Source organism: Centrocercus urophasianus, unplaced genomic scaffold (assembly GCF_019232065.1).
Source record: "Centrocercus urophasianus isolate 14NV4802_14NV808 unplaced genomic scaffold, USGS_Curo_1.0 seq_53, whole genome shotgun sequence".
In the NCBI taxonomy this organism is placed as follows: Eukaryota; Metazoa; Chordata; class Aves; order Galliformes; family Phasianidae; genus Centrocercus; species Centrocercus urophasianus.
This window is the reverse complement of record NW_024885122.1, coordinates 533,331-547,792: the sequence shown is the minus strand read 5'-3', so window position 1 is coordinate 547,792 and position 14,462 is coordinate 533,331. Positions and strand designations below refer to the sequence as shown.

The 14,462-nt window shown below is 46.6% G+C and overlaps 1 protein-coding gene across 1 annotated transcript in view; it reads left to right on the top strand.

The window, feature by feature from the left end:
- NDRG3 (NDRG family member 3) overlaps positions 1-14,462 on the top strand; it is a 54,618-nt gene that overhangs the window by 10,986 nt on the left and 29,170 nt on the right. The window contains exon 2 of the mRNA XM_042835481.1: positions 12,476-12,581. Coding sequence (XP_042691415.1) covers positions 12,525-12,581 — 57 coding nt within the window. The 5' untranslated portion in view covers positions 12,476-12,524. The remainder of the gene's footprint in view (positions 1-12,475; positions 12,582-14,462) is intronic.

Genomic DNA, 14,462 nt, shown 5'->3' with positions numbered 1-14,462 from the left:
CAAAACTTGCTTGTGGCCACTACTTTGGGGTTGTTACTAGAGTATTAAAACTTCTGTAAGAGTAAAAGCTGACGTGTCATCTTCATCTGACATTGTCAGTAGGGATGGAGGCACACACTTCCAGTTTGGGCAGGTTGTTCCAGCTTGAACTACGACAGAAACAGTGCAGCAGCACGACACCAGCCAATGGCACTAGTGTGATTCCTGGGTCTGTCTGTAGGATTTAGAATAGGAGAGGCTGTGGGTGAAGGTTTTGGTTTGAAGGAATCTTCCAGCACGGGTAGACTGATGTGTCCTTCATTATGCTCTTACTGTGTCATCTGTAAGACATCAGCTGCTTTAAAAGGACGTACTAGTGTTCAGGTGTTGTTCATTTGTGGCTCTTTACCTGTGTGTTTTTGTGCTCATGCATTCACTGTGTAAGTTAATTTCTGGCCATTTTGCACTGATTCAGAGCATCTTGCTGAACATCTCTTAATTGTAAAGTGCTGTGCACTCAAGAACTCGGTCTGCTCAGGTGAGCTGTGCTTTGAACTGTGTTTCAGTTTCGTTTTTATTTCTGTCCTGGAAGAGGAATTATGGTCACAGAAACTTGGAGGGGGGAGAAGGGTTGTGGTTTTTGTTGTTGTTGTTGTTTTGGTTTTGGTTTTGTTTTGTTTTGTTTTTCCCAGTATTTGAACAAAAGACTCTACTCAATCCGCAGATCTAACATGGAGATTTTGTGAGGTTGAAAGAGAAGAAATGGGGTCAATATAGAGACTGGGGTGATGGGCTCTGATGGGGTGGGGATGGTGGTGATGGTGTCGCTTGGCATTTCCTTAATAACCCGCTGCTTTAAGGGCTCTTGTTTGCTGGGCTGCAGTGTGAGCTTGTGACTGCAGCTGCCCAGGGGAGGCTGGTGCACTTCTGAGCAGGGTTTGTCTTTGCTGGAGGCTGAGCCAGGCGCCCGAGTTGCTGAGGGGGCACTCTGTAGTAACATGGGTTATTATCATTTTACTTTTTGAGTATTACACATGATCCAGAGTAATTGGATTACTAGGGCTTAACTGCTAATGATTGTTTTCAGGTCTGCGTGTACTCTTAGACCCTCTCCAGCAGTTCAGCTAAAACTCATCAGCTTAGATTGCTGTGAAGGAGGTTTGGAAAAGAATCTAGGCTATGGTTCCATGATGCTTGCTAAAACTAATATGGTATTCTTTACAGCTGCGTTTGTCATCAGCTAATAGCACAATATCACCTGACCAACAAAGTCTTGATCACGTTTTGTGGTATGGAGGCCCTTTCTTTAGAACATTTTAAATCATTGAGTGTTTCTTTAGAATTAATGGCTGGAGCATCGCAATACCAGACAGAGCAGGGAACAATTTCTGCCATTTTCCATACATGTAAGGCACGGAGCCTGCCAGGGGGTGGGCAGAGATACTGGATTAGAAGAAATCCAGAAATAACTGAGGCACTCATTTTATTTCCAAGGTGACTGTATCAGCACTGTCTTCAACATAAACTCTGCCTAAAAGTTAATATGGGAAAAAATGTATGCGTAATGTTGCAGTGAGGTAATATTAAACGTGGGGATGCCTGCTTCTTTCTCTCCAGGTGCGTGCTGGCAGAGGGTGCCTTGTGAAAAGGCTTTTGTAGAGATGGGAGCCTCAGTCCATGCTGTTCTGCTGAGGGCTCGGCACTGGGAAAGTCCTTCTCTGGACAACGTGCACCAACTTCTGGGAACTTGTCTCTTTTCAGAGCTGTCCACGTGTGTCATAGGAAAGGAGTTAGGCTTTGGTGTAGGCATGGTGTCGCCTTGTGCTGAGCACTGAGTTGAGATATCATCGTGTTGGAAAGTGTTTCAGAGGTACCATAATGTCTGTGACCCTCAGAAAGGCACCCAACTAGATTTGATGGGAAGACTTCCTTACCAGTGTCAGCAGCACGAGCCCTGATGGTGGTAAGCTCTTTGTTCAGAAAGAGAGCAGCATTTTAGTACGCTGGGGAAGAAGCTTCAATGGCATCTGAGAGAGACCCAGGCTTCTGTGCAGTGTGCTTTGAAGCTCGGAGGAGCTAGCATCGGGCGCTGCTCCGTTGCTCTCCCTGGGCACCAGCTCCTGAGCTGCACCGGCAGAGACGAGCTTACACTGCACAGAGCCAGAGCAGCTCTATGTGTTGTTACTCTGGAAACTGTTAAATATTATTCAGAAGGAGAGAAGTAGAATTTTAATATTAAACCTGTTATTTTGACAAATGAACATCTGCCTGAAAAATCCACCAGGAGATGAATTCCTGCTCCCTATCAGCCCTTAGCACAAAGTATCTGACTTGGGTACTTATTAAGCAGTTTCAGAAAGTGAAATGTTAAGTGGTGCTGATGTCTGGCTGTAGCAGTGGTTATTTTGTGCTTTCACTTTTCTTTTTATTCTGATCTGTTTTTATTCTGATCTGTTTTCGGGTAAAAAATCTCACTGATTGTGAATCTACCTTCTACAACACAAAAAGGCATTAGAGAAAACAAACCGGGCTCTTGTTAGAGGTTTGCAGTGGGAGCTGCAAAGAGGGAAATTCCTATTGAATACAAGGAAACAATGTTCTGCATGAGAGCGGTGTGCAGTGCCGGAGTTGAGGTGTTCAGGTGTTTTCAAACATTCAGGCTTTGAGGCCGCAGTGCTGGGCTGCCCCCAGAGGGCTGCATATGAAACTCATCTGTGGGCTCGGCCTCACGCAGCAGCAGGGAACTGAAGTCACCTGTCCTGGCACCTTCAGCTTCTTTAGAAAGAAGTCTTTGTGTTTTGTTCAGGGCTTTGTTTGCAGTATTTGGATGTTCTAGTTGGAGTGTCCGTGGGATCATGGATTTCCAGTCTAAATGTCATTATTCTTAATGTTTTCAATGGCATGATGTCTTATGTAGTATTTTTTTTAATTATCTTACGGTTTTTAAGTAATGTACCTTAAACTAATAAGCTTTGTGATGTGAAGGTTTCTTACATGCTGATGCTGGGGAATGTTTTTGCTGTATCCCAAGTATGTAAGACTAAATTCAATTTGATAGGAGTTACCTTAACTTACATTATTATACTTATCTATAGAATCACCAATGTTGAAAGAGATCTCCAAGATCATGCAGACCAACTGTCCCCCTACCATCAGTATCTCCCACTAAACCATGTCCCTCAATACAACTTCTGAACATTTCTTGAACACCTCCAGGCTCATCAATTCCACCATCTCCTTGGGCAGCCCGTTCCAGTGCCTGGCGATTCGCTCTGAGAATCGTTTCCTGATGTCCAACCTGCATCTCCCCTTGTGCAACCTGACTGTTCCCTCATCCTATTACATTTCAAGTCTCCTGAAGTTATTTACCCCAAAAGCTTGGAATAGTTGAGCTGTGTTCTCCTGAATGGGAATTGTATCCCCACTCCTTGCTCCTGCTCCCACCGTGCAGCAGTGACTCCATTGCTCATGTCACAGAAAGCAAACCTGACGTTGAGAAAAAAGCACAACCCTGTGACCTTCTACACACTCAGCAAGAGTGAAAATGTGGTTTTAAATTGTTCCCTTTGGTGAGTTTTAGCCATCAGACATTTCTGTGAGCGCAGAACCACGTGCTGTTGCTATGGGTGCTCCAGCTCTCACTGTGTCACAACGCATGCTGCTGTGGAATTTCTCTGGTGGTTTCAGAGGTGCTGCTAATTCCAGGAATTCGCTGGGTGGCTGTGATGGCTGTGCCAGGCCTCAGTGTCTTTTTACACAGCGGCCGATGGGTGAACTCATCTGTTCTCTGGTTGGCTTTCTGTCACGCTGTTCAGCCAAATGGTGTGGTGTTGTAATTAAAAGCAGACCTTCCAGTCAGACTCTTCAAAGATTCATTCACACAGAATAATGCTTCCTACAAGTGCAGCTGTAATGAGCCCTGCCCCAGTTTGCTCCTGGGAAGCGGGTCGCTGTGTGTTTGTGTCTCAGTGTCACAGGACAGCGTTTGACACGGGTACCTCGCAGTGAGCATCATACTTCTCTGCTGTATTCATGCAGATATTTACAGAGTGCTCCCAGAGCTCCTGAAAGAGCGTTCACCAGAGCTGGCAGAGGATATGGTGAGTGGCTGCATCCCATCTTTCAGACATCTCCGAAATAAGAAGGAATTATCAGCCCATGCTGATACGTAGGAGGTGCTGATGCATAGATATCCCTGGCTACTTTTGTTGAGGGAGAACCACAAAGGCTGTAGTGAGTGACTGCCCTCGATGTTATACATACGTGACTGTCAGCTTGGACTGCAGGGTTTGGAGCTGACATCACAGATCATTCATTACACAGTACTGTGAGCAATCTATGCAACTGTCAGAGCAAATTTATATGGCATGCCCTAACTATACATACATCTGTAGTCTGCACGACTCGGAGGACTTTCTTATCATTCTTCTCAGCATGTTAATAATCTTGCATTTCAAGTTGTTCTTCTGTGGTAAAAAAAAAAACAACACAAAAACAAACATTTTCTTAGCTCAGGTTAACTCGGATTGAAAAGGCAATTGAGTCCACAGTTGTGTGACATGACTTGAGCTTAATTAACAATTTTCCTGAGAGGCAGATCATACTGTCAGTCCATTCCCATTGTTCTTGCCATGCACCTTGAGCAGATCCTCATGTTCTCATGATCCCCTGATAGACTTATTAAACTCCCTGAAACGGATGCTCTGCCATGCCAAATTTCTGCCATGTTCTACCTGCTCACATTGCAGATGGGCAGGCACAGCGCTATGTGGGGCAGGGCTGGGTCCTGGCTGCATGGGGGCAGTGGGGCAGGACAGGGCAGGGAGCTGAGGGTCTGCTGTCCCTGTTCAGAAATGCTGAGAAGAAAATTTTGTTCCCTGCAGCAAGGCAGTTCAGGTTAGCAAGCTGAGTTCTGCCTTATATTCTGTCCAAGTAGATAACAGCAGTCGTGCTGTTCTGCCTCCCCATGCACCAGCTGGTAGTGCCATGGGCACGTACACTGTTGACTCTGTGATTAAACCATAGCTAATCGTGCCAAAAAATGCAGGGTTTTTTTTGCAACTCATCTTCATGCAGGGCAGATTTAGAAAAAATGTGGTGTGCAAGGAGCCAAAGGTGCATTTTCATCAGTCAGGTCACCAGTCCAGGTGCAAACTACTCCAGAATGGTGCAGCCTGCAGAGCGAGCAGCTCACCTTGTTTCTGCGCTGTCAGCCTGGCAAAGGGAAGAGGAAGGAGTTTCAGCCTGGCTCATGGACGGAGGGCAGGAGCACCGCTTCTGGCCGCAACTCACAATTGTATTAAATGAGTAATGAAGTTACATCCTGAATTGATTCTTAGTTGCCCCATATCCATTACTGGCTTTAACTGTGTTAATTTGAGTTGTCTTTGTTCTGTTGGCCGGCTGCCTGAGGAGGAGCAGGACTTGAAAATTCAATGTGACGCACAGAAGGGTGTTTTCTGCTCGGAAATTAATTCATGGGCTGGAAATGATGGAGGGGGCAGCGGCAAGCAGTAATGATCGCGTTGAAGTAATGACATTAACAGCAGAGAAGAGGTTGTCCTTCAGGTGGTGCAGGCTGGCAGGCAGCCAGGCAAAGCGCTCGTTCAGGGCAGCTGCCAGGAGTGGTGCTACCTGGGGAAAGCAGCAGCTTTTAACGGGAGGGAGGAGGGAGAATGAGGGAATAAAAAACTTGTATACCTGCACAGCACTGCCATGTTAGCTGCCTGAGTGTGCTGTGCCAGGGCCAGCTGGGTTGGTTTGCTGAGCAGAGGTGATTTCATGCCGACTTCAAGGCCAGGTTGTCCAGGCGGGGCTGGATCACAGTGTGCATGCCAAGAGATGTGTTCAGAACTACGCAGTGCAACTCCTCTGCTGGTTAGTAGGTGTCAGTAAATCAGTTCTAGGTTGTGTAATTTATATATGTGAATCAACGTGAAGAAGTTTAAGGTAGTTGTATTTTTAGATGGAGATAACTAGTAATTCTTCTTGTTTGATTTTCATTTCCCATCCCAGTAGTGCTTCAAACAAAGGAGTTTAAAAAGATCAATCACAATTGCATTGCAGAATATGAAAGCTGAGGTCTGACTGCATGTTGAGCTGTATTATAACTGGAGTGGTAGTTCCTCCCACATGGCAGGAGGGCTGAGCTGGGTGTCAAGGCTCTGTGCGTCTATGTAGAATACAGTTCTGATCCGTCATTTTCTGAAACACTTCGCTCAATGGAATACATATTTGTATTTGGTGTTGGTTTTTTTTTAAATGTAAAGACTCGCAGTCAGTAGGGAGCGTGGTTGGAACAAAGCAGTTTGAAAATAAAACTGCAAAAGGAATGAAAGGATCTGGTGGAAAGCAGGCAGAGCTGAGCATAAGCTGCTTGACAATAAGCCCTGCATCGGCTGGGAGGTGGGGGCTCGGTGCGTGTGCTGCTTGTGCGTGCCTGGGAGCTTGAGGGTGTTGGATGGAATGAGTAGTGAGGTACAGCAGCTGTAGTCAGTGCTGATGGAAAAGCAAGGGATATTTCCCCTGAGGCAAGAGTCCATCGGATGAAGTCTCCAGGAGCCCTCACATCCCCTGGATGGGATGTCTGGAGCTCCAGGGCTCGTAGGAGCAGGTGGCTCAGGAGATGGGAAAGCCTCTTTGCACAGATCCGTTCAAACGTGTCCTTCACCGTAAGACTGGTGAAAATGGCTCTGAGGTTTTGTTTGAGCTCTGTGAGCTGCCGAGTAACGCAGTTACTGCATTAGAGTAGTGCCACTGGACATCAAACGTGAGATGTCAGCTGCATGAGCTGTATTTGTGGTAGCAATAGGCGCTGCTTCTTTTGTCTGTGATGAGGGAAACAGCTAGTTAAGGGGAATGCTGCAAAGCTTGTGAAAGATAACCACGAGCAGAAAAGGTGCTGCTGGAGACAGTCATCTGCAGCTTTCCCATAGCAGTGATCTGCTATTCCAGTTCGTATCCTGAGTATCCCTCCCTGCTTCAAATCTCTTTGGGCTGTTTTGTGAGGGGAGCTCAGCACAGTTTCAGTGCTTTATTGGGGCTGCTCCAGGTAACCCAAAGCAGGCTTTTCCATTTTTCTTCCATTCTTGCTCAGTCAGCTGAGCCTGTAGCTGGTGGCAGTGAATTCAGATGGTGACAGAAGGACATTCTGTGAGCTGAGCTCAGTCGCACACGTGGCAGTGGAATATTTCTCGTAGTTAAAATTGGACGCCTTCTGAGAAAGTAACAGAGAGCTGACCACAAACTTCTTCCTTCCCAAACCATTGTTAAATATAGGGCTCATTTAAACTTGTCAGCAAGTATATTTTGCAGGTGACATTTCTGTCCTGGTTGTAGCCCAGATTTAAGGGAGGCAAAGCCATGCTGCTTTGAAAAGAAGCTGCAGCTGCACACATGCAGGAGCTGGTGCAGTGCTGGTGAAGCAGAATGTGGCTTCTCTGCTTGGGGTCACAGTTTGCGTTGGAGATAGAGCACCATGTGATGCAGTCACAAAAATACATGGGCTGGAACGCGAAAAGTGATAACCTAAGAAAATATTTGAAAGCAGATTTGGATCCTTTGCCTGCTTTGCTGGGAGCTGGCTGCATCAGACAGCGTTTAAGTGCAGTGCATGGAACAGCTCTTGCAGGTGGTCAGGAGCATGCTGCTGGCATGAAGTGAACAGGGGGTGAGGAGATGCATCCCATGCTGCCCAGAGGCCATACATGAAGTCTGCTGCACTCATGATCAATAGCCAAGCCTGAGGTCTGCCCAACCAGAGCAAGGAGCCTGCCCCGCAGCTTATCTTCCAGTGTGAGCATTGAGAGAGGCATGGGCTGGAAATCATAGTGAAAAGCTGTGCAGCACACACAGCTAAAGAATACCTCAAGTGTGAGCCTGAGGAATGTGAGTGGCTTCCTCTGCTGTTGTGCTGGCTGCAGATTTGGGGATGTTCCGTCTGCCTTTGTACCCCAAGTGTTGCTTCCCTTTTCTATCCAGAGTGGGGGCTGTCCAGAGCAGCGCTGGGAGCCCCAGCCCACGTGTCCTGTGCGTGAGCAGTCCGTGCCTACAGAGGAGGCTCCCAGCCACCCTGCTGCATGCCAGCAAGGCAGTGTGTGTTTAGGTGTATCTAATGCCATGTTTTGTAGCACAGCTTGATAGCTGTCTTGTGTAATTTTCCCCCAACGTGACTAGCATGTAAAGTAGGAGTGTAACAGGTTATGGAGTTAACACATTAGTCACGCTGAGATGAATGAACAAAAATTTTCAGTCTCTAACTACAGAGTATTGTGACGCAGAGATCCCAGAGGGTGTGGAGAGAACACCCAGGGGATGCCCAGCAGGCGAGGGCAGCCCTTACAGCCTGTCACCCCACAGGACATGGCAGCCAAGTGCCCTGAATGGAGCCATGGCACCCGCCAGCTGTGTGTGGGGCACAGCTTAGTGCTCTGATGTGACCACAGCTTCCTTTGCTTGGAGAAGAGAAGGCTCTGGGGAGGCCTCATGGTGGCCTTCCAGTACTTGAAGGGAGCGTATAAACAGGAGGGGAATGACTGAGGGTGGATGGTGATAGGACAAGGGGGAATGGCTTTAAACTGAGGCAGGGGAGGTTTAGGCTGGATATTAGGAGGAAGTTTTTCCCCCAGAGGGCAGTGAGGCACTGGCACAGGTTGCCCAAGGAGGCTGTGGATGCCCCATCCCTGCAGGCATTCAAGGCCAGGCTGCATGTGGCTCTGGGCAGCCTGGGCTGCTGGTTGGTGACCTGCACACAGCAGGGGGTTGGAATTGGATGAGCATTGTGGTCCTTTTCAACCCAGGCCGTTCTATGATTCTATGATTCTATGATATTGAAATGATGGGAATTGAGAGAATCCCTATCTTGGAGTAAGCACGCGAGCACGCATTTCTGATTGTATTTAGAGGTAGGTAGGTGCTTTCTGTCTGAGTCTCACCTGCCTTGGTTCTCTGCAGCCTTCTGCATCCTGCCCCGGTGGCTAGGCTCTGTGTTACTTATTCATCGAATGTCTTTCCTCAGTCCTTTGTATTACTGGTTTTCTAAGAGCACAGAATCTATTCCAGTGGGAAGCCTTTGGAAAGGCGTGGGTGGTTTAATTTGGGAGAATCTGTGGGTATTTATAGCCATATATAAATGGAGCCAAGAGGAGTACTTGCAAAGTAGGTGGTGCTGGGACGTTTTTAGAAAAATGTATGGTTTATAGATGGATCATTCCAGGCAAACCTTTTGCTTTGCTTGTTTTCTATTGAGCTCATCTGCGTTTTGTGAATCTTTATGGTGTTTTGTTGTGGTATTTTAAATTTATTTTCAGCTTATGAAATGACATGTTTGTTTCTTTAAATAACAGGTGCAGTAGAGGGAGAAAATGGGTTGTTTTCTGGGCAGAAGTGTCTGCAGATCGTTTAGGAGGCATCCTAAGTAGTGTTGTCCAAAGAGCGGACTCAGCAGGCGGTGTGCAGGAAGTCGCCATGCACTCAGGAGAGATGCTGCTCATTCATTCCAGGATTGTGCAGGCCTGGGTGCCTGCTGGTTTCCCACAGATCAGGGACACAGAATGGAGCTATCTGCACAATACTTATACACGAAAGTTACAAAGTTAGTAATTTCCCAGTTCTCTCCTCACCATGCTTGGTTAGAGATTTCCGTACAGCTATAGTACTGCTGACTCTATACTTCCCCAACAACACGTGCTTAGGGGAAGGGCTTTCACCTGCACAGGAGTCCTTCTGACCTACGGGTGTGATTTTTAGCATCATAAAGGCAGTTCAGCTAAGGATTCACAGACCTTGGGTTTTCTTGCCAAGTTGGCAGCATCCCCAGCGTATCCTGATTAATGTTCCATTCAAGGCCTACTGGCTCTGAGAAGTCCGTGGTTAGGGATACCAGTGTTTGTTCTCCTGATACCTCATACGATGGTAGCTCAGTTTGTTTAGAATCAGCCTTGAGCAGTTGGAGCAGAGGATGGCCCAGCTCTCCCCACCCTTCACTTTGCCTCTGCATCAGGGGAAGCATGTTGCCGGGTCCCTCTGCTACAGAGCACTCTCTCTTGAGAAATGTTAGTGACTTTCTCAGACAAATGTGCCACTTTGCTGTGTTTCCAACCAGAAGCTGCATTGCTGTTAGTGTAGTGCAGTGCCCAGGTGTGGTTACAGTAATGATGTAGAGCTGCTGAGCTCTCGTGCTGGAATACAGTTTCCAGGCTGGGTTGAGGTAGATCACAGCTTGCTAAGACCATGGGTAGAGAAAGTGTGTGCACCTGCCTCCGAAATGAACAGGTTCAGATGAAGCCTAGGGGCTGTCACAGACCTTTTCCAGAAAGTTCAGTAATTAAAAAAAAAAACAAAAAACCACCCACCTGCTGGTAAGCAGTGCCTGGGGCCCTGCACCTTTTCCTTCAAAAAGCCTCTGAAAAGCTTACAGCTTCTACAAAGGCAGGAAAAAAAATCAGATTTTCTGGATGAACAGATTAGAGTAACAGATTAAAAAAGAAATCCGCCATCTTACCACTCAGATTTAATCGTTCTGTAGGATTTGGGTCTCAGTTTGGCGATGTTGGTGGCCCTGCAGGAGGCCGCGCTGCCGCAGCCCGGGGTGCAGCCTGCCCTGACTGTGCTGCAGAGCAGCTCCGCTCCTCCCTCGTGCTTCATTCCGGGAGCAGTGCCTTTATTTGAGTCCACTTGGTGCTGTGAAAGATGGAATCAGGTCAGACTTCCTGGAGGGAGAAGAGACTGAGCCCAGCACCTCCAACCGCAGCCTTCCTGCTGCTGCTCAGCAAGCACGGGGCGGGTACGGCGTGGCAGGAGCACAGCAATCTGTTGGCTGAGCCCTGAGCCCCCTATTGCAAACAATATTTGGAGCAGGAAGATAAGCATCAGATTAGTTTCAGTGTAATGCTGTTTACTGTGTGCATTGCAGCTGCATCTGGAGTCCAAGTATGAAACCGAGGTTGGTGAGATGAAAGCATTTAATAATCCTTACTTCCAACATCTACTCAGTTTTTTATTATTCTCATACAACAAATGATTTACAGAGTAGTGCGCGTGACACCCAAGGTCTCTCTCTGGACTGTGGGCACTTCAAGGACTGCTACACTTGAATCAGCAGCAGAGAAGTCTCAGGGCAGGCTGGTGCAGCTATTGCTGTAGGTATGGCTCAGGGGAAGCCCTAGTGGACCTTGGAGCAGCAGCTGGGAAGCTCGAGTGTGAATATCTATGAGTGACTTAACACAGCAATTGCTGCTCAGAGTTCTCTGATCATTGGAGGGGATGATCAAGTCCCCCTGTTGTCCACAGATGTGCAGAGGGTGAGCCTGGGACTCAGAGGAATAAGAGCTGCAGGTAATTGAGCTTTGTGATGCTTGTTTGAAACTCCTTTGATGCCTCTAAGGTAGTGGGATCCTTGTCCTGAATTTCTGACAGAGCCAGGTAGTTATTGAGCTGTTAACCAGTTCCAAAGTGTATAGAAATTCTTATTCCTTAGAACAAAGTATCTCTGGTCTCAGTAACTCCTTGCCACAGTCAGGGCTAGCTCATCCTCTGGAGCCTGCTGTCTACTCCTGTAGCTGTTTTTACTGATCTTTCAAGTAAAATACCAGTGTGGGGTAAGGGGATGTTTTACCTGTAAATGAACTGGTTTCCTGGAAACTTCAGAACTGAACGAAAAATCAGAAAATTAATTTAGTTGCTCAAAGGAGCTAGAAGAGAGGGATGTTGCTATGGCTGGCTTTCACAGGTAAAAGGCACAACAGTTTGTGGCTTCAAGCCACACCAGAGTTAGTCCTAGTGCCGGGGAATAAGAGAAGGCCCAGCCTGTGTGCTGTGCTGTGAGGGACGCCCTCCTTCCTGGGCGGTGCATGTGGCTGTGGGGCTACAGGGGCTGCAGCAGTACGCTTGCAGTGCTCTTGTTCCACTTGTTTTTTTTCTGTGGTTTGCAGCAGTATCATGTTGTACGAAGAATTTGATTTGTGATGGCATCTGAGTCTTTTTCTAGCATGCTCAGCTAGCATCCAGGAAGCCCACCACATGCCTATTCTTGTCCCTGCTTATTTCTCTGACTTCTTTCTTTTATCTTAAGTAATGTGTACAGCCTTCCTAAACAGCGAAGCAGTCTGCAGATTAGCCCTCATGAAACACTCTGGCACTGTCAGTATTCATGAACACAGTTTTTCGCTCTGCTGATCAGTCATTTCAGTTCATTTCCAGGCAGCCTGTGGCACTGTGTGAAGGGGAGCCAGGCTTTCTGAATAAAAAGACATGAGCTTTCTGGGATGATTTCTGGGAGGCAAGGCAATGTGCGGGGACACTGATGGAGCTCACAGGACTCTGTGAGCGAGCACAACTGTTTGCGTGCATTCTCCTATTACAGATACTGCACGTTGTGCTGAGAACCAGCTGCTGGCAAGTTTCAGTTTGGGCATATGCGTGTCTAATAAAAGAGCTTGCAGCATTTTTGCCCAGCATCTTTTGTAATTCTGTTGCTAACCATATGCGTTTGTTTCAGAATCGCTCACTGGCTGCTGTGAGGGTTAAGTGATTCCAGTTACGGCGACATGGATGAGCTGCAGGATGTTCAGCTGACAGAGATCAAACCGCTCCTGAACGACAAGGTAATGCTGCTGCTCCATTGCTCTCGCAGCTGGGCTCCAGCTGACTTTGTGTGTGCTGGGGAGCCCTGGTTGTCTGCTTGCAGTTTGAAGTACCTGAAGCACTAAAAACAGTAATTGCTTCCCCACTCCAGTAATGCACCACAGTGTGCCCTTCCGAAGTTTGAAGGGAAGAAGGACCACCTCCGTTCAAGGCAGTCTGATATCCCAGCCAAGCAGTGCATCGTGCCAGTTCTGGGCTTTGTGAAAGTGTGGCAGAAGTCAGAAGGGTGACACCATTCCTAGTGGGACTGACTTGTAGAACCTCTGGTAACTCCATGCTAGAGAAACCTTGGCTCGTAATACGTTTTCTTTTTTGACTTGTAATCTTGTCTTTGCAAATTACCTGTTTGCGGTGCTAGCCAACAAACAGAAAGGCAAATACAAAGTGATATTTCATTTCCTTGCCTCCATTTTGAAGATACAAAAAATATATAAATTGTAGTAGGAAAAAAAGTACACAGATGGCTCCAGAACTGGGCTGAGCTCTGCACGGGGATGAGAAATAAGCTGTGGCTCTGATCCTTACACTTTCTTTTGACAAAAGAAATGTCTCAGGGAGCCACCATCTCTGAGATCTGGTCCTCACTGATGCTTTCAGGCTTTGTGTAATACACACATACTTTCTAGACATAGTTTGTGGACTCATGGAGTTGATGCCATAACCTGTTGTACTCTGCTGCGTATCAGAGTCCGAGAAGTACTGAGCTGACGGTGCACTCAGGTTTTTGCTGATAACCCAGGTTAGAGGTAGGATTTCATGAACCAAAAAGAATTGATGGCCAGAAATAGTACAGTAAAAACCTCTTATGGTGCTTGTGAACTCTTCATATACAAAAGTTACTGTATAGAGAAAATGAGCTATGGCATCTTAATGCTAAATCTCTAAAAACAGTGGAATTGATTGGGATACAGAAGTGGGTGCAGCTTGGTCACTTAGTGTCTGAACTGTAGGAAATGCTACTGGGAAATATTGAGTCCTGACTTTGATTTGTCTTGAATCTAAGTCATTCCACTGACTACAAGCCTGACTTTTAAAGAATCCAAACACTCTAGCATTTGTGTGTAAGTTATGCCTAATAACAGCTGCATGGAAGGAAAATGCATTAAACTCTATACATTCACTTTACTCAAGCTCACTAAAGTGGAGAAAAGATCAACTTAAAGTGTTCCCATTTAGTCGAAAGACAAAAAAAGGGAGTGCTCTCTGAAATGTGGTCAGGAAACCTACCCAACAACACTCAGTTATTCCTGCTCTTGCTGGATGTTTAGGGATTTTGAGTGGTGGCTGCATAAATCAGATGCTCTTAGGACAAGATAGGAGAATGGATGGTTTGTATTTCTTGACCTTTAGTTCTAATGTCTTCAGGCTAACAATTACATTGATAACAACTGTTCAGCAAAGATGGTTGGCAAAACAAAACCAAGAGTGCAGTATTATGTTAATTTTCATTCAGAATTCTTATACTACTTCTGATTGCTTCATATTCTGACAAATGTGACTGTTCATATAGCTTTGGTGAAAAATTACTGAAATGCAACCGGAGATCCTAATCCACCCTGAGGGATGTCCTTTCGTGATTCCGGGTAGCTCTTTGCCTTTGGGGTGCAGCCAACACACATTTAGAGGACTGGAAGATGTGCCTTACCCTTACATTTGATGATTTGATTCAGTTTATGTGTCAGCACCAATTCTGTGTGTGCATCTTAGTATTCTTTGGTTTGTAACACTACCAGGAATCCTGCTTTTCTCAGCAGAAATTCTAATCAGCCTTCACTTCTTCACTTACCACAGACCATCCCAAGTCCAGCGCTGGGTACAGAAGTCTCTCATTTCCTCATACA